The 23,918-nt window shown below is 53.7% G+C and overlaps 1 protein-coding gene and 1 pseudogene across 1 annotated transcript; one reads left to right on the top strand and one right to left on the bottom strand.

Annotated features, from left to right (window-relative positions):
• The first annotated feature begins 148 nt into the window (after nt 1–148).
• Nucleotides 149–21,333, top strand: CCNF (cyclin F). Its single transcript, XM_022594570.2, has 17 exons — nt 149–388; nt 1,454–1,608; nt 2,653–2,759; nt 3,702–3,769; nt 5,117–5,310; nt 5,736–5,789; nt 6,449–6,553; nt 6,850–6,927; nt 9,305–9,456; nt 11,448–11,612; nt 13,505–13,628; nt 13,910–14,090; nt 14,445–14,532; nt 16,645–16,744; nt 16,829–16,956; nt 17,585–17,754; nt 18,409–21,333. Exons 1-17 carry the CDS (start codon nt 373–375, stop codon nt 18,882–18,884), a joined length of 2,361 nt encoding a protein of 786 aa, XP_022450278.1. The 5' UTR covers nt 149–372; the 3' UTR covers nt 18,885–21,333.
• Nucleotides 12,005–23,914, bottom strand: LOC149747432 (coatomer subunit zeta-1 pseudogene; annotated as a pseudogene).
• Nucleotides 23,915–23,918: the final 4 nt, after the last annotated feature.

Raw genomic sequence — 23,918 nt, 5'->3', positions numbered from 1 at the left:
GCCAGGTCCACGCGGGCCGGAGCAGATTCAGAGACGCTCCTGCAGCCAGGCCCGGAGCCACGCTCCTTAGGGACACTCGCCAGGGCCGGGGAGGCGGGGCGGCCGCGCAAGCTCTACCAATCAACAGCCGGCGTTCGAATTCGCATCCTGGCGCGGCCAATCGCGAGCGTCCGAGCCTGAGTGGGGGGGAGGGGGCGGGGCCCGGGCGAACAGTGGCGCGCGCCCCCCCGGGCGGGCCAATGAGAGCGCCTGGTGCATTTGAAAACTCCGGCGGGCGGCGGGCGGGTCTGCGCCTGCGTGGGGAGTCGCGCTCCGGGCCGGCAGGCGGCACTGGCAGAGATATCGGCGACGGTAGCGACGGTAGCCACGGTTATGGGGAGCGGAGGCGGTGAGCGCTGGGCGCGGGGCGCGGCGGGGCGGCCTCGAGACCTTCTGCCCGGGCTGCGTGTCTTCCCGGCGGCGCCCGCTCGGCGCGTGGTTTAAATGCCCGGGAGCGCCCTGCTCCGCGTGAAAGCGGTGAAAGCGGCGCGCGGGGTCTGCCACCTGTCGAGGGCCGTGAGCGCCGCTCAGGTTTCCGTGGTTATTATCGTGGCTGTCCTAGAGCAAGGGGATGAGAAAAATGCGGTAAAACGCAGGGACCGGTCGCCCTGCGTGTACGCTTGGCTTTCGCAGCATGTTAATTGATGATGGGAAGACCCAGGTGAAGAGCGAGGGGAGGGGGGCAGGAAGAAGCCCTGAGGAGGGAGTCGTGCGGGTGGGAGAGCAGCCACCTCCTGTCGGGACTGGAGGAAGGAACGGGTGGGAAACCAGGTGAATTGTAGGTGATGGGCTCCTCCTGCCTCAAGCTTCTATGTCGTCTGCTTAGAGTCAGCAAAGACTTGCTGAAGTTGAAGTTGGAAGGACCTCCTGTGGGGAGAGAGGACACTGAGACTGGCTGGGCAGCTCTGACATCCGCAGAGCTGGGACAGGCCTGGCCTCCAAGTCCACCTTTGGCTTCTCTGCAGGGTGGACCCTCCTAGTTTGGACTTGAAAACCAGACTGTTCAAGTCCACAGATCCTTATTAACATTATGCATTTTAGTCCTGTGTGCAGATAGAAGCAAAGAGATCAGTAAGGGTCAAGGCACGTCCCTGAGAGTGAAATGCAAGGCTAACCATCATCAGCGTTGGCTGCTTTTTCCCCCTTCCTGGTTGTCATCTGGGCTCTGGATCAGAAGGTTTCCCAATAGCCAGGTTACATGATTACTACTCACCATCAATGTTTATTGAATATTTGAATGAATGATGATGTCTTCTGTACCACTACTGCTCCTTTATTTAATCTTTGTTTAGGACTGTAAATATGCCTGGGGCAGAGGACAGTAACTGTTAAATCATGTTCAGATGTAACTTTTCATATCAGCACAACTCGTTTCCAACACATCACTTAGACCATTCTGATTTTTTTTCTTAAGTGATCCACTGTAGGTGTGCCAAGTGTTTCTGTTATCCTACAAAGCGGAGAATAAGAAGGAGACCCCGAAACCTAACGATCTTGAGTCTCCCTGAAGATGTGCTCTTTCATATCCTGAAATGGCTTTCTGTTGGAGACATCCTCGCTGTCCGAGCTGTAAGTTGTCAGATGAAAATAGTGTCAGGCCTGGCATCATTGGTTATATTGTACCATGAAGGCTTCGTGTCTTAAATGTCAGAACAAAAACTTTGGCTACAAATGAGGGTAGAGGAAACAACGGTGATATTGGTAATAGATGCCTAAGGTTGTTCTGATTGCAGGAAAGCTAAAACGTAGGACAGCAAGGTTTGAGTCTGCTCATTGTAATGTTTATTTTGACAGAGAAAATACCCTTTTATGGCAGTGAAATTTGTATCCCTCAAGAAATAAGATAGCATTAAGAAGAAAAATAGTATGTTCTTGAGGACAAAGCCCATGTAATATTCAGCACTGAAAGGGACTCTGGGAGTTATTTTGCAGATTTCGGAACTGAAGCCTCACTTTGAGTGATTTAACCAAGGGCATACAGCAAATTAGTGGGGGAACACCAGTAAGAACCCACTTCTCTGACTCCCAAACCTGCCTCCATTGCGTTCATAATATCCATGGGTGCTGAATTTCCAATGGCAGTGGAAGCTTTAGCACTTAAAATGCTCACCTGTGCTCAGGGCCCCCTGCCTGGGCACTTCCTGCTATCACCCAGGACAGAAGTCCTACCTGAGGCTGCTGTCATGTGTTTCAGTCTTTTCTGAGAGCCCCCATTGACCTGCAGGCCTCAGCTTTGCTCCCACTAGCAAGACCCTAAGTAGAGGAGCTCAAAACAGATTTCTGACCTACCTGTTCCCATTAGAGTTGATTTCCCTGATCCTTGCAGGTATTATAGCATTATATCCCCTTTCTCAGCCTAGGTGCTTATTCCCCCTTCCAGGACCACTGTCCCCATCTTTAGAGCCACAGAGAAAGTTGTTTCTGGGCTCTTTTCTCTATTCAAAGCAATTGTTAGTTACTTTGATATATAGAGGCTGGGCCTTTACTGCTAGGGTGGGGAGGGAAACAGGAGACCCTACATCTGTCTACACCCTGTCTTCAAGAGCTCCAGAAGCAGGACTTCTGGGAGGTCCCTTGATTAACCACCACTCCCCCTCTTCCATTGTTCTTCAGGTGCACTCCCACCTGAAGTACCTGGTGGATAACCATGCCAGCGTGTGGGCATGTGCCAGCTTCCAGGAGCTGTGGCCTTCTCCAAAGAACCTGAAGCTCTTTGAAAGGTATCTCTGCACCCTGAGAAGAGCGTGGCTTTCTCCCACCTTTGGGCCTCCCTGCTATGCCAGTCTGTGTCTCAAGGCCTGACCTGGGAATGATTTTCCTCTTGCTTGTTGCTCCCGCCAACACCTTATCCCCCAGGGAGTGACTGAGGGCTGTCGACCTCACCCATCGAGTCACACAACTTCCAGCACAGTCATGGGTCATCCACACCACCAGCACAGGCCTGACTCTCATTAGTCACAGCAGTGCTTCTGAAGGGTCCACTTGAGCTGTGACCCACTGTGTGTGACTCAGATGCAGGTCACCTGCATGTGGAAACTTTCCTCAGCCGTCTTCTTTTGGTCAGAACAATGCGATTTGAATCCTATTACATTATACTCATTGGCTGATCCCACCTCCCCGCCCGGGGTTGGGACCTAGAGGAAGGGCCAGAGGGGCTGCAAGCTGCAGTATGCCAGTGGTCACAGGCAGGCTGCCTGAGACATAGTCCACCATCCACACAATTTACCCTTTTAAAGTGTACAACTCAATGGTTTTTAGTATGCTCACAGAGTTGTGCAATCATCAACACTATCTAACTTTAGGACATTCTCATGACCCCCAAATGAAGCCCCATAACCATTAGCAGTCACTCCCTATTTTCCCTATAGTAACGTAGACCCTATGCAGCCACTAATCTGCTTTCTGTCTCTATGGATTTGCCTTTTCTGGACATTTCATATGAGTGGAATCATACAACATGTGGCCTTTTGTGTCTGTCTTCTTTCACAAGTGTGTTTTCCAGGCTCATCCATGTTGTAGCATGTCATGGATAATTGATATTTAGCTGCATTGCCAAAAATATTTTCTGTTCAGAAAATAAGTACTGTAGTTTTAAGTGCTGTGGTGGAACATAACCTTTATGGAATAAAATCATGTGATGTTTCATGTTCTTAATGTTCTAGGGCTGCCGAAAAAGGGAATTTTGAAGCTGCTGTGAAGCTGGGCATAGCCTACCTCTACAATGAAGGCCGTAAGTCCTCGAGGGGCTGGTGCTGGGGCTGGCCTCTCCCCATTTGGTACTGACATTTTAGAACAAGCACGAGGGACTTCCCTGGTGGTCCAGTGGTTAAGACTCTGTGCTTCCACTGCAGGGGGCGCAGGTTAGATCCCTGGTTGGAGAACTAAGATCCCGCATGCTGTGTGGTGTAGCCAAAACCAAAAAACCTAATAGAACAAGCATGAGCTCTTGCCCGTGTCAGCAGTTTAGTCGCTGTTCTTGCTGTGTCTGGCTGTGTAGCGTCCCCACTGGGGAGCTTGTGCCAGAGGTGTCCTGCTCAGGGACCCATGGATGAAGTTTGATTTTGTAGTTTGGGGGAGTTGCCTCTTTGTTTAATGAACCATTAATTTCGGTTGACAACGAGTGACTCTGAGCAGAGACTCAGAATGGGGGCTACTCAGGCAAGCCAGCCCTCCCTGGCTGCCTAGTTAACACCACAGCCCATGCGTAGACCCCAGCTTCTCTCCTTGGCCACAGCTCATCTGAGGAACCTGGGGCAGTGGTCAAAGCATGCCTGATGCCAAGTGTCAGTAACACAGGGAGCCAAGGCTCCAAGTGGGAGGCAAGTACAAACAGGTCAAAGCCAGCCTGGTACCTAGATTCCTTCACCCCTAAGGGGCAGGTGCTCCTCGAAAGAACCTGGTGCGGCCCTCTCTCCCAATTCCTGCCTGTCTGCTGAGCACATTAAGGAGCGAGCCTGCAGTTCATCCTGTCCCAGCTCCCAAGATGCATAAAGACTTGGATATAGTCGCCATTTTTCTGCTTCTAAAAGACCTGGCGTCTTACTTAGAGGTCACCCTGGTCACAGCTGGTAGACAGGACTGTTGGACCTGCAGACGATGAGCAATCCTGCGCCCACCCTCCTGTCAGATGGCTTTGCCCAGACGAGATTCACACACCACTCAGCTCACCTGTCTAATGTTTACAGTCCAGTGGTTTGGGTATCTTCACAGAGTCGTGCAGCCATCACCACTCAATTTGGAGCCATCATCTCATTACCCCACAAAGAAACCCCCTACCTGTTGACAGGGGTCTGAGCAGCAGTTCCCCACAGGAAGGAGGGTGGGCATCTGATGCCTCCACATGGGGGGGACCTTCCCAGATCTTCGGAATCCAGGCCGCTGGGAGGGGCTGCAGGGCACTTGGTTCATAAAACATGGGAAGAAAAGGGAGGAGCCCCCATCCCAGCTCTTCTGTCCTAAGACACCAGCAACTTCACATTGTAGCGGCTTAAGGCTTTAAACTTTCCAAAAAGACTGGGGAACTTCCCACACCCCTCCTCCAGAGACATCCCGGGCTATGTTCTGTCCGTCTCTTCAGTGTCTGTGTCTGATGAGGCCCGGGCAGAAGTGAACGGGCTGAAGGCCTCTCGCTTCTTCAGTCTCACGGAGCGCCTGAATGTGGGCGCCGCGCCCTTCATCTGGCTCTTCATCCGCCCACCTTGGTCGGTGTCCGGAAGCTGCTGCAAGGCCGTGGTTCACGAGAGCCTCAGGATGGAGTGCCAGCTGCAGAAAGTGAGTCCTGGCAAGGGGTGCAAGTAGGGCAGGCCGTGCTGGGCGGGCTGAGCCCCGTAGGGTCCCGGGAGGTGAGAAAACTTTGAGGGGAGATGCTGTGGACCATGTAAAGTCAGGGACCCGAGAGCAGTGGAGGCATAGAAAACAGTGCGGATGTGGGAGCATCTGCTAAAGACTAGCAGGAGAGGAGGCCTCGGAGCCAGGGTCAGGGGAATCGGGTGAGGGGCTGGGCTGCAGACGGGTCAACTGCTGGAAAGACAGGACTGAGGCTCTGTGAAGCAGTTGGCGGAGGCCTGGAATCAGGGAGTGGTCCTCTGCACAGAGGGGCTGGGCAGGGAGCAAGGAGGACCCACACACAGAGGGACAGTCCCCGGGAAGTTCTGTCCGCTAACAGTCACCCCTCCTCCTCCACCTCCTTTCTCTAGACTCACAGAGCGTCCATACTGCACTGCTTGGGGAGAGTGCTGAGTCTTTTTGAGGTGAGTCCCCTCCACCATCCCACGGGGCCCTGCGTTGTTTGGCGTCCTGGCCCGGGTGAGCACGCAGGGCACAGCGGGTCTGCATTTTTGTGCTGCTCGCCTTTCTGGCAGCTTCAAGCACCAAGAATCAGGAACTGCGTGAAAGGCAGCAGAAGGGGGCTTCCGGGGTTCAAAGCCAAGATGAGCCCTGTCTGTGAGGCTGTGTGGAGCCAGGAAGAGTGTCTGAGCGGGACAGGACCCCGGGTCTATTTGTTTCACGGCTCTGCTACTGGCGGCTCCCTCCCACTACTCACGCAGACCTCTCTACTTAGTGAGCCTTGTGATTCGGGAACCCCGTCTGCAGCAGTCTTGGGGGAGGTGGTGGCTCCTGGTGCTAGGTGCTCTGACAGCAGCAGGGAGGGACACTTAGTATGAGCAAGGAGCTGGAAGACCTTGGGAAATCCTCCCCCGTCACCGTCCGGGCAGTGCCTGGAGCCGAGTCCAGCACAAACCTCATGCAGGAGGAAGCAGGGCCTGAGGGCAGAACTCATGGGCTTGCCTTCACGAGTTGGTTGTCAAATCGTGTATCTTCAGAGAAGTTGTTTTTACTCTAATGTAGTTAACTCATTTTATTAAAGATGAGAACAGTATATGTGGTTACTTAGAGGTACTTATTCTAGGATGAAGAGAAACAGAAGCAGGCCCGGGACCTGTTTGAAGAGTCTGCTAATCAGGGGTGTTTGACCAGCTCGTACCTCCTCTGGGAAAGTGACAGAAAGATGGATGTGAGTGGGCCTAGGTCTGGGGAAAGAATGGATTATGTTGGCCAAAGGCACAATCTCCAGAGTAGCCCTTGGACAAGGTTCTGCCACCGCAGCTGGGGTCGCTGCTGGTCATGGGGCTGCTTTCAGCACTGCCCCTGAAACGACCACCACCATTTGGGGGATAAAGGGCTGGGAAGAAAGCACAGCTGGGGACCCTCTGGAGGTGTCAGGGGGAACATTTAAGAAGACTATGGGTTGGTTCTGAGTTTCTCCAGAGATATGGCCTTGTAAGGGCATGGTGACTCTCCCATTGACAGATGTCAGATCCCGGACGATGCCTCCACAGCTTCCGGAAACTCAGGGACTTTGCTGCCAAAGGCTGCTGGGAAGCACAGGTGAGCTGGGAGCTGGCCTTTGTCCTGACACCTCCTCTCGTGGGGACCGTGGGGGCAACACTGCCAGGTTCCCACCCAGGACGAAGTAAGAGTGGCCCAGGGTTTGGAACTGAATCTAAGGGAGTTCAGCTCTAGGGTGTGCGGGGAGGAGAGCCCAGAAGCACTTTCCTCACCTCTGCCTGTTGCATCTAAGACAGCCAGCCACTTAATTTCTAAGTGCTGTGGACTACATCTGCATCAAAATTTATACAGCTCCCTAAAGTTGGCCTGTAGGGAAAGCATCTTGGCTACAGAACTTAGAGCTCCTTAGAGCAGATGGGTGTGTGGAATGCTGTCCTCTTCTCATTATCTGACCTGCTCACCAGGTTGTCCAGTGTTGGAACCAGGACATCAGGGGTCTGTAGTTGGTGTTCTCCAGACACTCTCCCTGTGCAGCTGTAAAGAAGTCATTATTTTAAGATAAATCAAAGAAAGTCCCCCTTTGCCAAGCTGGTAAACACTTGCTCTTGTCACCCCACCAAGTTGGGGGTTGAGAGTCATCTGCCCTTAAAAGCTAGGGAAGAAATCACAGAGGGATGGCCCGCCTGACACATCACAGGACGTTGTAATGTTTTTGTCCAAAAAGGCACTTAACAAGTTTACAAGAAATACAACAACGAACAATGTGGTTCTAGTTCAAGCTCAGGCTAATCAATAAGAATAGTAAGGCCCTCTAGAAGTTCACAGAGCCTCAGTGTACTCAAAAAAGAGGAAATAAATACAAGCAGTCAAAATACGGAGCAGGTTTGACCTCTCTGCTAGTCAAAAAGGCACACGTTTAAAGAGATCGTGGCTGATCACACTAGCAAATCATATACACGTAGTCTTTGTGTTTTTGAGTGGATAGCTAGGAACTTCTGAAAATACACTTCGGCTTTTTTTTATTGTTTTTTTTTTTGGCTGTGTTGGGTCTTTGTTGCTGGGCACAGGCTTTCTCTAGTTGAGGCAAGCGGGGGCTACTCTTTGTTGCGGTGCGCGGGCTTCTCAGTGTCGTGGCTTCTCTTGTTGCAGAACACACGCTCTAGAGTGCAGGCTCAGTAGTTGTGGCACACAGGCTTAGTTGCTCCATGGCATGTGGGATCTTCCCAGGCCAGGGATCGAACCCATTTCCCCTGCATTGGCAGGCGGATTCTTAACCACTGCACCATCAGGGAAGCCCTGAAAATATACATTTTTAATGATAGCAGTTTTTGCCGGCAAACGTGATAAAATAGTGTTCCTAAAAAAAAAAAAAAGTACAGGAAAGGGCTTCCCTGGTGGCGCAGTGGTTGAGAGTCCGCCTGCCGATGCAGGGGATGTGGGTTCGTGTCCTGGTCCGGGAAGATCCCACATGCTGCGGAGCGGCTGGGCCCGTGAGCCATGGCCGCTGAGCCTGCGCGTTCGGAGCCTGTGCTCCGCAACGGGAGAGGCCACAACAGTGAGAGGCCCGCGTACCGCAAAAAAAATATATATATATATAGTGTTCCTATTAGTGTGTGTGAAAATGCGCGCAGGAATTTCAGAAAGCCCTGGGCACAGGTAGCGCCTGTGGGTCGACTGCGTGAGCAGAAGGTACACAAGACTGCACAAAGGTGACCCTCAATGTGACAAAACCAACAGAAACCCCCTCAAAGGAAGAACAAGGAAAACACGCTTACAGAAGTCTCCTATCGCAAAGAACCATGTTAATCGTTAGGCAGGCAAAGAAAAGGTAACATGTGTGTTCCGTGATCACAAATGCACATGCACACTGCTACAAGTGCATAGAAAACTCTGGAAGGAAATACGTAGAGATGGTCAACAGTAACCACTGAGGGCTTGGAGGGCCCCGGCAGGTCCTGAGCAAGGTGCTCGTGCATCTCATTCAATCCTCACAGCATCTGCCGAAGCAGCTGCTGTTGTGCCATTTGGTGAAAAGGGAAACTGAGGTGCAGTGAAGCCCCCAGTTCGCCTGTGGTCACACATAGACCCAGGTCTTAAAGCCGGGTCATTCGAGCCCCCAGCCAGCTCTCAGCCACTGTGCTACGTGGCCTCCCCCAGAGCATCAGCTTTCACTAGGGAGTGGTGAGCAGAAACAAACTTAATTTAAAAGAAAATGCTGGCAGAAGACTGGAATTGGCCATGGAGCTGTGCCGGGCAGGAAGTCAACTGATATCCCATTATGCACCTTTTGTACCTTTTAAAATGTTCTATCGTGATATATTATTTATTTCCAAAAGATTAAAATCTTGGCCCTCCTGGTTTCAGAAGGCTTAGAAGGTTTAAGTGGGCCAGTGTATGTACAGGCAGAATCCTCCTCGCGTTCAGAGGCAGGAACCTCAAAACCCCTTGCTCATTCCTCGAGTCTTTTCGTCCTCAGCTGTCTCTAGCCAAAGCCTGTGCACACGGAAACCAGCTCGGACTGGAAGCGAAAGCCTCCAACGAGATAGTCTGCCAGCTGTTCCAGGCCTCCCACGCTGTCAGTAAGCAGAGGGTCTTCTCTGTGCAGAAGGGACTCAATGACACAATGAGGTGAGGGGTCCGAGGCAGAGCGACAGCCGTCTCCGCATGACAGGGTCTGTCGGTTGTTTCAGCTGAGCCTCCTGTCACAGGGCCCCTGCGTCATCAACCCCACTGGGATCTGTGTGTGTGTGTGTGTGTGTGTGTGTGTGTGTGTGTGTGTGTGTGTGTGTGTGTGTGTGTGTGTGTGTTTTCTAAAACCAGTTATGCCTAAGTTATCCAGGGCTTTGAAAAGAAAAATTTCCCACATAAATGTCTGCTCTCTCCAGTTTTCCTTTTTAAGCCTCAGACTATATTAAACCATACTAAACATCTTTCAAAAATGATGCCAAAAAAACACCTTTTCTTTCCAACCCATCATCACACGCATCAGCGTGCGGGAGTGTGGGGGGCAGCTCACAGGCAGCCATGTGCCTACAGCCTCAGAAACCCCACAAACTGCCTCTTCCTGCAGGTCCAGTTTCCCTCAAGGTTTGGAGATAACACACTTTTACACTCAATCACAGAACTTGTTCAGAGAGAGTAAAATGGAAAATGTGAATAATTTTTTAAGCTTACACCAGAGATTTCAAATACATTTTAGATTTATAATGGGCAGGCTCTGGCTGTACTGCAGCGGACAAAGCCCAGCACCTGGTAAGCTCTCTTCCCTGGAGAGGCTCCGTCTTTACTCATAGCAGGGGGTGCAGTGTCCTTGGCTCCCACATTAAATGTCACCAAGCTGCTGTGATTTTGAGTCCTGTGCCTGTGCTGGGGGTGGTGCCCCCTGCCCCACGCCGTGCCCTCCCAGTCTGCCTTTCTTTTGGCGGCGGGAGCCAGGGACTGTTACTATTCCTTTTGTGTGCTGGGGATGGGGGTTAACATAAACTTAACCTTTCTTTTCTTTTCAAGAGCTAAAGTAGTTTTATTGCAATAATATCATTTCAATCCCCGAGTTGAGCATCTTTACATTTTCCTCTATGTAAAGCAACAGCTGACTTTTTCTTCCTTTTTTCTATTGAGTTATAATTGACATGTAACATTAGTTTCAGGTTTAACCATTTTAAAGTGTACAGTTCCGTTGGTCTGTTTTTATAAGTCAGATCATTGAGCTTGTCAAAGGTGTCTGCGTAGGAAGCTTCCTCTTCTGCCCCTAACCCTCAAACACCTGGCCTTGCATGTCTTCCTCCCCAGCCCGTTCCCCCTTCATCCCGCCTCCTTCCTCCCCTCCCCAACTCGGCCCCAGCACTCCCTCCTTCCCTCTGCCTATGAAAGATGCTCCTGTCCAGGCTGACACCTGGAGCAGTCCCTCCTGTCTGCCTAGAATCACTCACCACCACATTTCTTTTCTCTCTTGCTTCTCTTCTCCCCATCTCCTCTCCCTTGTGCAAAAAGGTGTTCACCATGCTTGGGCATCCTTGATGTTGCATGCAGTATCCGCTTGTGACGTCTGTGTCCCTGGCCCGGCTTTTAGCCCCGTCGAGGAGGGATCCTATGTCTGTTGGCTCTGCCGGCCCAAGTCCTCCATCATGGTTGCTGGGTGACTGAGAACTCCAGTACACAGGCTCAGGGAATCCTGCTTTAGATGCATTCCTGGCTCTTTGCTCCACTGCGGAGGGTTGTGATAAATGACCCCATGGGTGAGAGTTCCTCAGAGAGAAGACAGGTTTGCAGGATGATAAACTTTGACTTTTCTCCTGTCCTGTGACCTGTCCCAGGTCCACAGAGCAGAGCTGCTTTGCTCCTTTACAAGTAACGGTCCAGGCTTATCCAGTGCCTGGGGGTCCCGGGGTGGGGGAGGCAGAGTACACATATGTGCAGCCCACCTGCCTCCCAGGAACAAAGTCGGGAGTCATGGGGCCTCCCCCTTGGACAGGGTGTCTCAGCCTTGGACAGGTGCCTGGATAAGCCAGTGATGCCTAAAGTGATCGCTCACCCCTCAGGACAGATGGCCGGGCAGGAATGGGAGACGGGACACTCATGAAGGCTTGGCCTGGTTTTCAGGGATGGTGCTCTTCCCACAGGTACATTCTCATCGATTGGCTGGTAGAGGTCGCAACCATGAAGGACTTCTCGAGCCTGTGCCTTCACCTGACCGTGGAGTGCGTGGACCGGTACCTGCGGAGGCGGTTGGTGCCCCGGTACAGGCTCCAGCTGCTGGGCATCGCCTGCATGGTCATGTGCACCCGGTGAGAAGCCCCCCAGGCTGGGCCCGCAGACGGAACACAGCATGCTGGCGCTGCCCAGTTCACAGGCTGGCTTTTCAGTGGAACAAGCCTTCAGCACCCCACCTCCTTATGACAGGGATTTTCATTTTAGGGGGTGCCCACGCCGAGTGGTCCTACCCACACGGGGGTGGCAAGGCTGACCCTTGGTGTGTGGGCAGCCGCTCATCCCAACACGCGGCCTCAGGACCCAGAACGTGGCCTCTGTCGGGCAGGCTCAGGCTGGAACCCTCTTCCCCTGGCCCCTGAGGGCAACACAGCGATGAGGGAGGGTCACAGGCGGCTGCCCTTGCCAGTCCAGTTCTCAACTCTGCGTCCAGAGACCTGTGTTTCATCGGTGTCATGTGCCCCCCACCCCCAACTCCCCACAGACCCCCTCCAACCACATGGGCAGGATGAGTCCTCAGAGAGGCAGCCTACCCCTGCAGCAGCTCTGACTTTTCAAATCAGACCATTTTAAGTTTTACCTAAATCCACCTTTCCACCCAGTTTTGCCTTTGGACACAATGTGGATGGCAGTTCCCACCATACATTTTGCATTTTCTTGTTTTCCTAAAGCAGACTTCTCCTACGTGGTCTGCTATCTCCCCTGGGCAGTGCTTTCCAGACCAACATCATTATCTGTAAGGCTTTCGAGGGAGGAACAGGTTCATTGCACACAGTGGGGCAACTATGGAGAGACTGATTTGTCTTCTGCACGGTAACCCAGAGGCTTGTGTCACTGGTTTATCTGTTTCATGATGTCATGAAGGAGGCCCAGGTCCTGACTTGCTCTCTGCTACCTGCCATGACCCCTGAGGCCACCAGGTCCAACTTTGCAGTGAGCGCAGTCATGTGGCCATGACGGGAACTGGGAAGTGGGGTCTCTAGGTGGCTGTGGAAGCAGGGTCCGTGGGCTCAGGTCGGTGAGCAAATGCCACACGCTGTCTGGCACCTCTCATGTGTGCTCTCAGAACCCGGCGTTCCAGGTCTTGTCACCAGAGAGGGCTGAACAGACGGGTCCCCAGCCTCCCTGGATCCAAGTGGCATAGTTATGTCCTTGCAATGAGAGACTGAGGTACCAGACCACAGGCTGCTGGCAATGAGATGATAATTGCTTTAAAAGATTTTTAGAAGCTGAGATGCCCCTACATCCACTCTCAAAGCAGCACCTGCCGCTGCTCAGAGCACAGGGCTTTCGCCCGCCCCACTCACATAACATCCCCCAGCACCTGCGGTTCCTACAACTCCTGTCCTCTCTCTTGGCCCAGGCAACAGCAAACGCGGGAGCTGCAGAGTCCCCATGACAGAGCAGCCAAGGGCCCGGTCCCAGTCCACCCTTGTGTGGGGAGGTGTCCTCGGCAGGCCGCTGGACTAGCGTGTTCCCTGATAGTTGGAACTGGTGGAGAGTAGAGAACAGCGTGACCACCTGCCTAAGGACAGTCCAGTTCCCATGGCCAGACCCCATGCTGGGTCCAGACCTTCAAACAACCTCTATCTCTGGTTCTGCTGGCTCATCTGCCTTCTGGGTTAAAGCTGTTTATACTCGCTCCATAGAAGCTGACACAAGGCAGGGTGAACCCTTATCCCTCAGGTCGTTAAGAGGATTGACCGATCACGTCATTCGTGGGTGCGTTTTGCAGAAACACCTGCATGCCTAGCAGTCCAGCAGCTCTCACTGCCACTGATCTGTGACACTAATCCCCCTTCCCTTCCAGCCCCCATGATAGGCTCATCTGACCTTTTCAGTTCCTCTCAGTGGCTAGGGGCAGCAGGGTCCACTCTTTGGAACCCCCCAACCCCATCACTGAAGCCTAAAGTGATCACCCCACTAAGGGGAGTGGGCTCAGTGCTCAGACCCCTTCTTAACACTCCAGGTTCATCAGCAAAGAGATCCTGACGATCCGGGAGGCTGTGTGGCTCACAGACAACACGTACAAATACGAGGACCTGGTGAGGATGATGGGAGAGATCATCTCTGCCTTGGAAGGGAAGATTCGAGTAAGTGACCACTTGCTTTTTCCTTTTGAATCAAAGTTGAGGTCACGTGAGGGCATGGAGGGGCAGAGGGTATCTGCATGGCTTTGAGCTTCCCTGCTCTGGGAAGCCCTCCTGGACCCAGAGGGCACGAGGCCACAGCTGTTTGGCGTGCACAGCAGTCGGGCCAGATGCTGGGCTGACCACGCCGAGGGTGGTGTTTCTAAGGTCCAGCCTCCCCACCGAGTGGGTGGAGGGGCCCTCTGTGTGCTGAGACCCCACGTCTGCCTCCCCGTTCCCTCTAGGTCCCCACTGTGGTCGATTACAAGGACGTCCTGCTGACGCTGGTCCCCATGGCGCCAAGAACCCAGCACCTGTGCAGCTTCCTCTGTGAGCTCTCCCTGCTGCACACCAGCCTGGCCGCCTATGCCCCGGCCCACCTGGCTGCAGCCGCCCTGCTCCTGGCGAGGCTGACACATGGGCAGAGTAAGGAGCTGGTCCTCCCCACCAGCCACTCAGAACATGGGCTGAGCCAGTGGTCCGGGGGATTCCTGGAGTCAGGAGCCAGTGCTCAAATTCAAGGGGGTTGGAGGGAGAAAAAGAAGTGTGTTCATCTCCTGGAGAAGGAAACACCAGAATGGACTAAAAGCCATTGTCTGGGGGTGAGGTTAGAGACAGTTCTAGCTTAATATTTCCCACATTGTCGACAATGAGCACGCATGCTCTGTACCTGGGGCCTTTTCAACCCTGAGCCCTAGGAAACTCCATCCCAGAACCATCAGGGCTGTGGGGCATGAGTGGGCATCAGAACGGCCCCACTATTCCTGCTTTCCTCCCCAGCACAGCCCTGGACCACTCGGTTATGGGACCTCACTGGGTTCTCCTGTGAAGACCTCATCCCCTGTGTCTTAAGCCTTCATCAAAAGTGGTAAGCGTGGGCTTCCCTGGTGGCACAGTGGTTGAAAGTCCGCCTGCCGATGCAGGGGACACGGGTTCGTGCCCTGGTCCGGGAAGATCCCACATGCCGCGGAGCGGCTGTGCCCGTGAGCCATGGCCGCTGAGCCTGCGTGTCCGGAGCCGCAATGGGAGAGGCCACAACAGTGAGAGGCCCGCGTACCGAAAAAAAAAAAAAAAAAAAGTGGTAAACGTGTAAGGAAGCAATTCCCCCCACAACCCCCCGACTGTCCCCCCACACAGAGGGTGTGTCCTTAATACCACAAGTCCAGGGGGAATTTGCTCTCATGTGAGGGCTGTCAAGACACTCAGACCTTCCCCGCGTGAGCCGCGTATCTCAGGACTGACGTTTAGAAATTCCAGGGCCACGTTTCTTATTTCATACGTTTTTAACATTTGATGTGTGGGCAGCAGCTCCCCCCAACCCAAACCTAATTCCATGGGCTGTGGAACATAAGAAAAAATGAGACTGTCTCCCTGACCAGCGGTAATTTCAGTCTAGGACAGGTTGGCCTCCAGCTCTGGAGTTGGCAGACCGCAGCCCCGGGCACACACCTTGGCCCTTTCCCTCGCCTCCTGTCTCAGCTTGGCTGGCAGACTCGCTCCTCCCACTCCTCAGTCTCACATGCACTCCCCACCGCATGCATCTCTGCTAAAGCCCCCAGGGACCTCCTCCTTTCTCCGCCAGGCCACACTGCCTCAGAGTCCCCTTCCCCGACACGAGGGTCTGGGTAATTCTGCCTTTCTGCCTGTCCCCAGACGCTCCCTGGGAGACTTAACCACTTCCAGGGTTCAGAACACATCTAAAAGCCAACCTCTGACCCGAGCCACAGACCCCCCTGCCAGCTTGTCCACGCAAGGCCATTCCTCCTCATAGATTTCATTTGGTGCTTGGTGGACAAGGCCCCAGTCATCCTATCAGAGCCCTCAGGCCAGCCCATTTCTGCTTCTCTGTCCCTGCATCCCAGCGGCTCTTGGGGCCAATGCACTTTCTTCACCTGCTCATGGTCATTGCCCCAGCCGGCTCCTGGATTTCCACAGGGCAGCCTCTGAACACGACACTTCTGCTTACACCTTGGGGATGAGATCAGAACTTGGGCACGAGTCTAGAGATTCCTCTGACCAGCCCCTCTGGCCCATCTGCCACTTCTCCCCCTCGCTGCTAACACGGGGAGCCTGTCAGCATTTCCTGGGGTAGTGTGTGCAGCCCGTTTCTCCTGCAGGGCCCAGACCTCGTCGCTGGTGGACGGGAGCATGGGTGACGGTGGCAGGTCAACACGTGTCTGCCCCCGAGGCTGCTCAGACCAGTGCAGGGTCGGTGCCTGACCAGGCTGCTAAAAGCTGCTGCTTGGCTGCCTTCCTACACCCATCCCCTGTCCCCCACCGAGTTGTTTTTTTTTTTTTCCCAATCCAGATAAACTGGAAACATATTTATTTACCAACGAAACTTTTTGTTAAAGTGTACAATTCAACAGGCTCTTGGTATATTCAGAATTGTGCAGCCATCACCACAAACCACAATCTATTCGAGAACATCTTCCCCACCCTCAAAAGAAACCCCGCCCTTGCTACCTATTACCTTCATGTTTCCCCTCCCCACCAGCCCCCAGCAAACACTCATCTATTTCCTGGCTCTTTCTGTTCTGGATGTTTCACCAACATGGAATCGTACAACTTGGGGCCTTTTGTGACCAGCCTCTCACCTACATAATGTTTCCACTGTACAAATAGCCCACTGGATGGAGGGACCATATCTTGTTTATTCAGTCGTGCACTGATGGACATTTGGGGTTTTTCTACCTTCCAGCTGTTGCGAATAGTGCCGCTGTGAACATATGTGTCCAGGTTTCTGTGTGGATCTCTGTTCCCCTTTCTCCTGGGGATGCACCTGGGGGTCATAGGTGACTCGAGGAACCGCCAGACTGTGCACAGCAGTGCTGGGCTTCACTCCCATTGCTGGGCTGGTTTTGAAAATGTCTTGTCCTCTCTCACTTCAGTGAATGGAGGCTAAAGATGGGAGCCTTTGGGGTGGAGGTGCCAGCACCGTCTGCCCCCCACTACCCCTCACGTGTCCCTCTGTCGGCAGCTTCCATGACGATGCCCCCAAGGACTACAGGCAGGTCTCTCTCACTGCCGTGAAGCAGCGATTCGAGGACAAGCGATATGAAGAGATCAGCCAGGAAGAGGTGCTGGTGGGTGCTAGGGAGCGGGGGGGTCCCCGCCTGCCCCTCGGGGCTTCGGCCCTCCCTCTGACCCCGGCTTCCCCTCAGGTGCTGAGCTACGGCCAGTTGTGTGCAACTCTAGGGGTGAAACAAGAGAGCCCAGAACCCGCGTCTTTCCTCAGCACAGGGGACATTCACACCTTCCTCAGCTCTCCCTCTGGAAGGAGAACCAAGCGGTGAGTGAGCCCTGCGGGCCAGGCCTGGGTTCCCTCGTGACCTGTGCAGCCATCGGGGCTCCTGAGGAGCAGCAGGGAGAGAGCAGATCCTCAGAAAACTGAAGCTGCGGTTGGTAGTGTCCACTGCCTACAGTACCGTCTCCTTTCCCCAGTGTGGCTCTCTGGCTCCAGCCTGGCTCCCTGTGAGGGATGGTGGTCTTGAGCACAGGTTGAGCCCGCTCAGGCTCTGGCCCTGCCCCACGCCCGGTGTGAGCCATACGGGACTGCTCTGCTCCACCACATTGTGGCACTCCCTGCACTCCAGCTGTGCCCTCATTGTGTGCATCCCTTTTATCCCTGTCTCTTCCATCTCAGTGTCCCAGCTGTACTGCCTGGAATAACCTCCACCTCCACCTCACCCACCTAAAGAACTCCTATCCATCCTACAAAGTCCAGATGAGCAGGAACCTCGCCATGGTGCTGGCCCTGTCTCTGCGAATCTGCCCTGAGCTTCTGAGGGCAGTTCCTGGGTGGCTGTGTTGTCCCTGCTCACAGCACATGGGGGCAGGGGCAGGCAGGTGCCAAGAACCAGACTGGGCCTCCCAACACTGCTGCCTATGACACGGCTCCCGGCTCTCCCACCGCACAGGAAACGGGAGAACAGCCTCCAGGAGGACAGGGGCAGCTTTGTCACCACGCCGACCGCAGAGCTGTCCAGCCAGGAGGAGACACTGCTGGGCAGCTTCCTGGACTGGAGCCTGGACTACTGCTCCGGCTACGAGGGCGACCAAGAGAGCGAGGGCGAGAAGGAGGGCGATGGTGAGTGCCAGAGCTGGAGACCACCCGGTGCTGCCCCAGAGGGGACAGCGGGCAGGAGGGCCCCCAGCCTGAGCTGCAGGAGAGTGTGTCCGGACACAGGTAGACATGAGAGAGCAGAGCCCCTGGAATACCAGCCCACAGGGAGGATAGGATGTGGGCCCAACCTGCGCCCAGCTCCAGCTGGACCTGTGCTGGTGGAAGGACCTCACCAGGTCAGGGACAGAGAAATAGACCTTTTAGAAGGTTGTGTGAGATGTGCCCCCTGCTGGGCTCTGTCCCTCAGGCACCCATCTAGGGCAGGCTGCAGGAGGCTCTGTCCCCGTGTCTCATCAGCCATCTGCACAGGAAGCCCAGTTTGACAGCTTCTGTTGATTTTCCAACTGCTATTTTTGTGTCCACTCAGGGGATTAACTAAATTATTAGATGGCCAGTTAGTTGTCACTTCCTACTGTCCCCTAAGTCACATTGGGTATTACCCCAAGTTTGAAAGGAGCCACTTCACCCCCAATTTCTTACGTAAAGGAAAGGGGGCTGCCCAGCGAGGTTCAGGATGTGCGGCCGAGAGCTGGACCCTGGGCTCCCCTGGGTCCTGACCGAGCATGGGGTCACCCTGATGCTCGGGCTATGGCCTGACCTCTCCCTCATCTCCCATAGTGACAGCTCCCAGCGGTGTCCTCGATGTCACTGTGGTCTACCTGAACCCGGAACAGCACTGCTGCCAGGAATCAAGCGATGAGGAGGCCTGCCCGGAGGAGGAGGGGCGTCAGGACACACAGGCGTCAGCACCAGGCAGCCAGACACCTTGGACCCCAGGGCTCGAGCGCCCTCTGTGCAGCAGGAGGGGGGCAGGCAAGGACATAACGACCTCAGGGTACTCCTCTGTCAGCAGCACAAGTCCCACAAACTCCACAGATGGCTTGGGGGGCCTTGCCCGATCTACCTCAGTACTGTCCCCGGGCAGCGACTTGAACACACAGCCTTGCCACCATCACGCGAGGAAGTCGTGTGTACAATGTCGTCCCCCAAGCCCCCCGGAGAGCTGTGCTCCCCAGCAACAGGTGAAGAGGAAAAACCTGTCCGCCCACAATGAGGAGGAGGAGGACATGAACTTGGGCTTTTTGAAGCTGTGAGTGTGTCAGTGCGTTTGCTGCAGTGAATGTTGGCTGAAGTGAATGTTTGCTGAGGCAGGGCTGCTGTTGCACTAGCAAGGGGGAGGGGGGCGCTGGAGATGGATCCCTGTAGACCCCTGGTGGCAGTCACACGGAATAGAAAGGAGAACTTGGGGCAGTAAGTTTCTTTCTCTAGGGGAACCCATTGTGAGCCATCAGAATGTCTAAATCACAACAAAAACTCAGTTCCTTCTCTCTGGAAAGTTTAGCCTCAAAGCAATCATGCAATACTGTGTGAAGCCTATTTCTCTGTCCCCTCCCATGTTTGTCTTGCTTTCTCTGGGAAACTTAAGCCCATGTCCTGAACTTCCCAGCCCCACGGAGCCCCAGGCACCCTGGGAGCTGAGAGCTTTCACAGCTGAGAACATGTGTGACCCAGGTATCCTGGCACAGCTCACCCCCTCCCACATTTATCTGGTTCGGGGTTCCAGGGGGAGCCAATAGCTCTGAGCACACCATCCCTGCGCCCACATTGGCCTGCCCTGCCCCAGGCAGCCGTTCCTTTCCTCACTGGGTGGTGGGTCCTATCGTGAGGGAACTCTGCCCCGCGGATCGTTTCGGACTGCGTGTGAATACCGGGTGAGTGGGCCCTGACATTTTTGCAGGCCAGGGCCTTGATGTCTTGGTCACAGGCTCTCTTCCTCCCATATTCTCAGCTCATTTTAGGAATCTGCCCCTTCTCCTGTGATGGTTTGTCTGTGTCCCCAACAGATGATGTCCGTATGAACATCGGAATGTCTGGGCCATTTCTTTCCCTGTCTTTATTTCCATCCTCCATCCCTCTAAGATAAAAAACAAAAGAAAAATTAAAAATAGAAGGTATGAGGGCTTCCCTGGTGGCACAGTGGCTAAGAATCCACCTGCCAATGCAGGGGACACGGGTTCGAGCCCTGGTCCGGGAAGATCTCACATGCCGCAGAGCAACTAAGCCCGTGCACCGTAACTACTGAGCCTGCGCTCTAGAGCCCGCGAGTCACAACTACTGAAGCCTGCGCGCCTAGAGCCCGTGCTCCACAGCAAGAGAAGCCACCACATCAAGAAGCCCGCGCACCTCAAGGAAGAGTAGCCCCTGCTCGCCGCAACTAGAGAAAAGCCCGCGCACAGCAACGAAGACCCAGCACAGCCAAAAATAAATAATAAATAAAATAAATTTTTTAAAAAACATTAAATATATAAGGTATTAATTTTTTCTTAACTCTCAACATTATTTAGGTTCAACTAAAAAAAAGAAAATTCGGTTCAAACCCCTCAGTGCTATCCTGACACTGTATGCAAAACCAGTTTTCCCAGAGAGGTTAGCCAGAAAAAAAATTAAATGTCATTTGTAACATCTGAGGTGACCAAGATACAGAAGAGCAAGATTCAGAGGACCTGTTTGTTGGGTGAGGGTAGATCTGCTGTGAGTTCCTGAGAATAATGACCACAGGGACTTGGGATCTGACGAAGACTGACCCTGACCTCTCTCCCCTGCTGACACACTCACCCTGCTGATAGCTTTTTTTTTTTTTTTGGAAAAAGAAATGTTTTATTCCTCTTTGTGCAGAACGGTATATGAAGGTGGCTATCATCCTGACTCCGTACATCTCTTACACAAAAATGCCCCCTCCAGGATGCCCAGTTATCCGCCCACTTGGAGAACTGGCAGTTAGTGGGTGGGGGCAGGACGCTAAGTCTCAGGAAGGTTTCTTGTGACATTTTTGTGGGAAGTTTTGGGTCAAGGGGAGAGATGACCCAACAGTGGGTGTCCCATCCTCCGTCTTCCTGGGGAAAGCCAAATCCCAAAGGTCTTCTGAAGAAAGGCACCTCTCTCGGCGACCTAGGAAAGGGAGGCGCCCAGACCTACTGCCCGGATGTAAGGCTGAGGCAGAGGGAGGACAGGGTTAAGCAGCAGAGATCACAGACCCAAGGCAGAGGAGTGAGGTGCATGTGGGAGAGAGAAGGGGACTGAGAGAGCCCAGAGGCCCAAGTCATAAATTCCACCCTGTCCCCAGTTCTGAGCAGAAACTCTTCTTCCCAAGACTGGAATGGCGTTTTAGATCAGGGACTGGCTTTGCTCCAGGGCACACACAGGGCAAGCCAGGCAGAGCTCGCAGGGGTAGTGAAGGTGGAAAGTTAAGGTATCAGACAGAGAGACAGACACTCCCACACCGAACACTCACAGACCACAGCAGTTTTGAAGCTATCAGCCAGGATCAGGGTAAAAAATGCAGCTGTGTCTGAAATACAGAATTTTATAAGCCCTCTCCAATAAAATTTAAATCACTGCTCCTTCCACTCTGTCCCCTGACTATGAGCTGTTCCCAATCTTTTTTCCAAGGCTGGAGGCCTGGGCAGTAAAAAGGAATGGGAGAAAATACCGAGTCCAGCAAGCGGGGCTGTGGCTGAGACTTCATATGCCTCTCCCCACCCGCACTCCTTCTATAGAAAAGAATTCTCTCTCTCTCCCCTTGCTGAGCATATGGACTGTTGGGATGAAGGCCGGGTAAAGGCAAAGGGAGGAAAACACTCAGCACATTCTTTCTCCTGCTTTGATCTGAAGTGTAGCTGCAGCAAAGGGCACAGAAGTGGAGGAGAAAATATGGGGGATAGGAGAGCATGGGAGTATAATCCAGTCGAGCAAGGAAGAGGGTGCTTCCCCTGCCCTGTGTCCAAATCTGCTAAGAGCTTTACTCCCAGGACTGCAAAAAAGAGTGAGAAGGAACGGGAAGTGTATACGGGTTTGGAGGGGGCAACCACAGAAAGGATGGAGATTTAAGGATCCCTGTTATCCCCGAGATGACCCTGAGAGCATCAGTTGTGGGGCTGGATGAGAAGTTACAGCAGACTTGTGGATTTTTTGAGGGAGTGAGGAGCCAGGAACAGTGGGGTCTTCACCAAAGGAGTGACCACTTGATCTGTTCTTTGGCTGACTGCAGCACCTGAGACACGGTCTGCTCCGTAAGGGGTACATCTTCTCCCCTTAATGCCACCCAGTGTACCACTTGCTGGGGATCGCTCTCCAGGATCACCCCTCCGTCTACGATTTCATCCACAGCCAAGAAGAGCCCCTCCATGTTCTCCAGCAGAGCTCGCTTTTCTACATTTTTCCTCAGCATCTGGCTCAAGGAGTCAAAGAGGCAATTCAGAACAGCCATGAGCATCAGCTCATTTTCACAGGAGCTGCCGATCACATAGAAATAGAGATCGATGCTGCTTTTGTATACCACTGTCAGGCCTTCCAAGAGGGCAATTTCACTGTCAGTCCGGTGGGTCTTGTTGAAAATGTTCTTCTCAAAGGCCTTTTGCTCCTTGATACTGGGGTAGGTGTCGTCATAGTACTTGGCAAAAAGTCGAGCTCCATCATTGTCCAGAATCAGGATGGCTTTGACAGTATACAGGGAGGGTTCCAAAATCAGCGCCTCCATTTTGCCCCACAGTTGGTGCCGACGTGGAGCCCTGCTGATAGCTTTTGCTTCCTCTCGAAAATGTCAGAAAGAACCACTTAGCCAGGAGTGTCCCCCAAATGCTCTTGAACCAAAACGACAGCGACAGGGAGATGCTAACTCCGTGAGGCTTTTCTGGGTGTTGATTTCCCTGTAGGAGCTCTTTTTGCTACTGTAGTAGAATTCTGACCATCCTGGGTCAGGCATGGTTGAGTAAGGGAATCCCAGCATAGGGATTGCAGACCTCCCTGTTGACTGTGTGCCCCTAGGCATGTGTAAGCCTCAGTTTCCTCATCTGTAAGATGGGGCAATAATACCTACCTCACAGGGGTGTTGTGAGGACTAAATGTGATGAGGGTAGTAGCAGCCATGTGATGTGCATGACTGAACTGCCTTCTCCCACTCCAGTGGGGACCTAGTACCACCTGACCGTGGGGTGGGGTGGGGTCTCCCTGCATCTTCTAAGCACTGACTGAAGCCCTCTTCCCTCCCCTCCTACCTCACAGAGAATCTCATTTTAGTCAGAATGCTGTCAGCCTCCCCACACTAGGCAAGAAAACAAGCCACTACCGATGGAGGGGCCCACCCTAAGGGCAGTCCCAGGGCTGCCTAGGTCCTCACCCCCTTCTCCTTCTCTGCCTGGCACCCTCAACTCCCCTCCTTTGTGTCTCTGTCCTCTGCTGCAGCACCTTCCTATCAGCACTGTGAAATGGACACCTCGCCAACTTGAAACAACCCCTCCCAGGTTTGTCACCCGTCCTGCTCTCCCCTGAGATTTCTTGGCCCCTGAGGGGTTGGCATTCATCTGTTTTTCCTGTTATCTCCAATTACAGTGGACCCTGCTGCCCGAACCACTCCTCCCAGCCAGCATCTGTCCCTACAATCCCTCCTCGCCAAGTGTCTCCTGATTCTTTGAAGGCCCCGTTCCCCCAACCCGCAGACATTCCCTCCTGGTATAGCCTCCTGTGGCTTCTGTGACACCAGGCTCTGCTGTCCCTCCACCTCTCTGGGCTCCAGCTCCCCCTCACCTGTCCCCATCCATGCACACCTGCCCCACCTTGGACCAGCTCGCCCAGGCCCATTGCTCCATGTGCCACATCCTTGGCTCCTGGGCTTCATCCGCCTCTGCCCAGGTGCCCACTGATGCCTCCCCTGGATGTCATCACCTCACCAACATATCCAAAAGTGGACACTCCCTCCTCCCTTGTCCCTGCTCCCAACACACATGTAATCCTCACTTCTATCGACTGCAGTAAATACCTACTGGGCCACTCCATGTGCCTTGCCCTGTGCTAGGGGGCCCGGGGTCAGCAAGGCAGCAGGGCCCTGCTTTAGAGCGCCTTCACTACAAAGACGAAGCCAACCGTTAAACGATCACAGGTGCCACCATCTACCCGGTTATCCAACCCAGAAGCCTGCGCGTCACCCGAGGTCCTCACCCGTGTTCCCTCCGCTGCTCCCAGCCCGAGCTCAGAACCGGAGTCATGGCTTGGACCCCGCGGGAAATGGGGGGCCTTGAGGCGGGATCGTCATCGGGTAGGGCGGGCCCTGAACTCTGGGCTCGGAATTGGGC

Source organism: Delphinapterus leucas, chromosome 15, assembly GCF_059928025.1.
Source record: "Delphinapterus leucas isolate spDelLeu-1000000601 "Yukka" chromosome 15, BTC_Dleu_Yukka2, whole genome shotgun sequence".
Taxonomy (NCBI): domain Eukaryota; kingdom Metazoa; phylum Chordata; class Mammalia; order Artiodactyla; family Monodontidae; genus Delphinapterus; species Delphinapterus leucas.
Note: the sequence above shows the minus strand (reverse complement) of the source record. Positions and strands in the feature narration are given on the sequence as shown.

Excerpts from the sequence above, each read along its gene's own strand:
- CCNF (XM_022594570.2), top strand. Across the intron at positions 2,760-3,701 it reads AACCTGAAGCTCTTTGAAAG|GGCTGCCGAAAAAGGGAATT; the intron begins GTATCTCTGCAC and ends TTAATGTTCTAG. Across the intron at positions 13,629-13,909 it reads CCTTGGAAGGGAAGATTCGA|GTCCCCACTGTGGTCGATTA; the intron begins GTAAGTGACCAC and ends CGTTCCCTCTAG.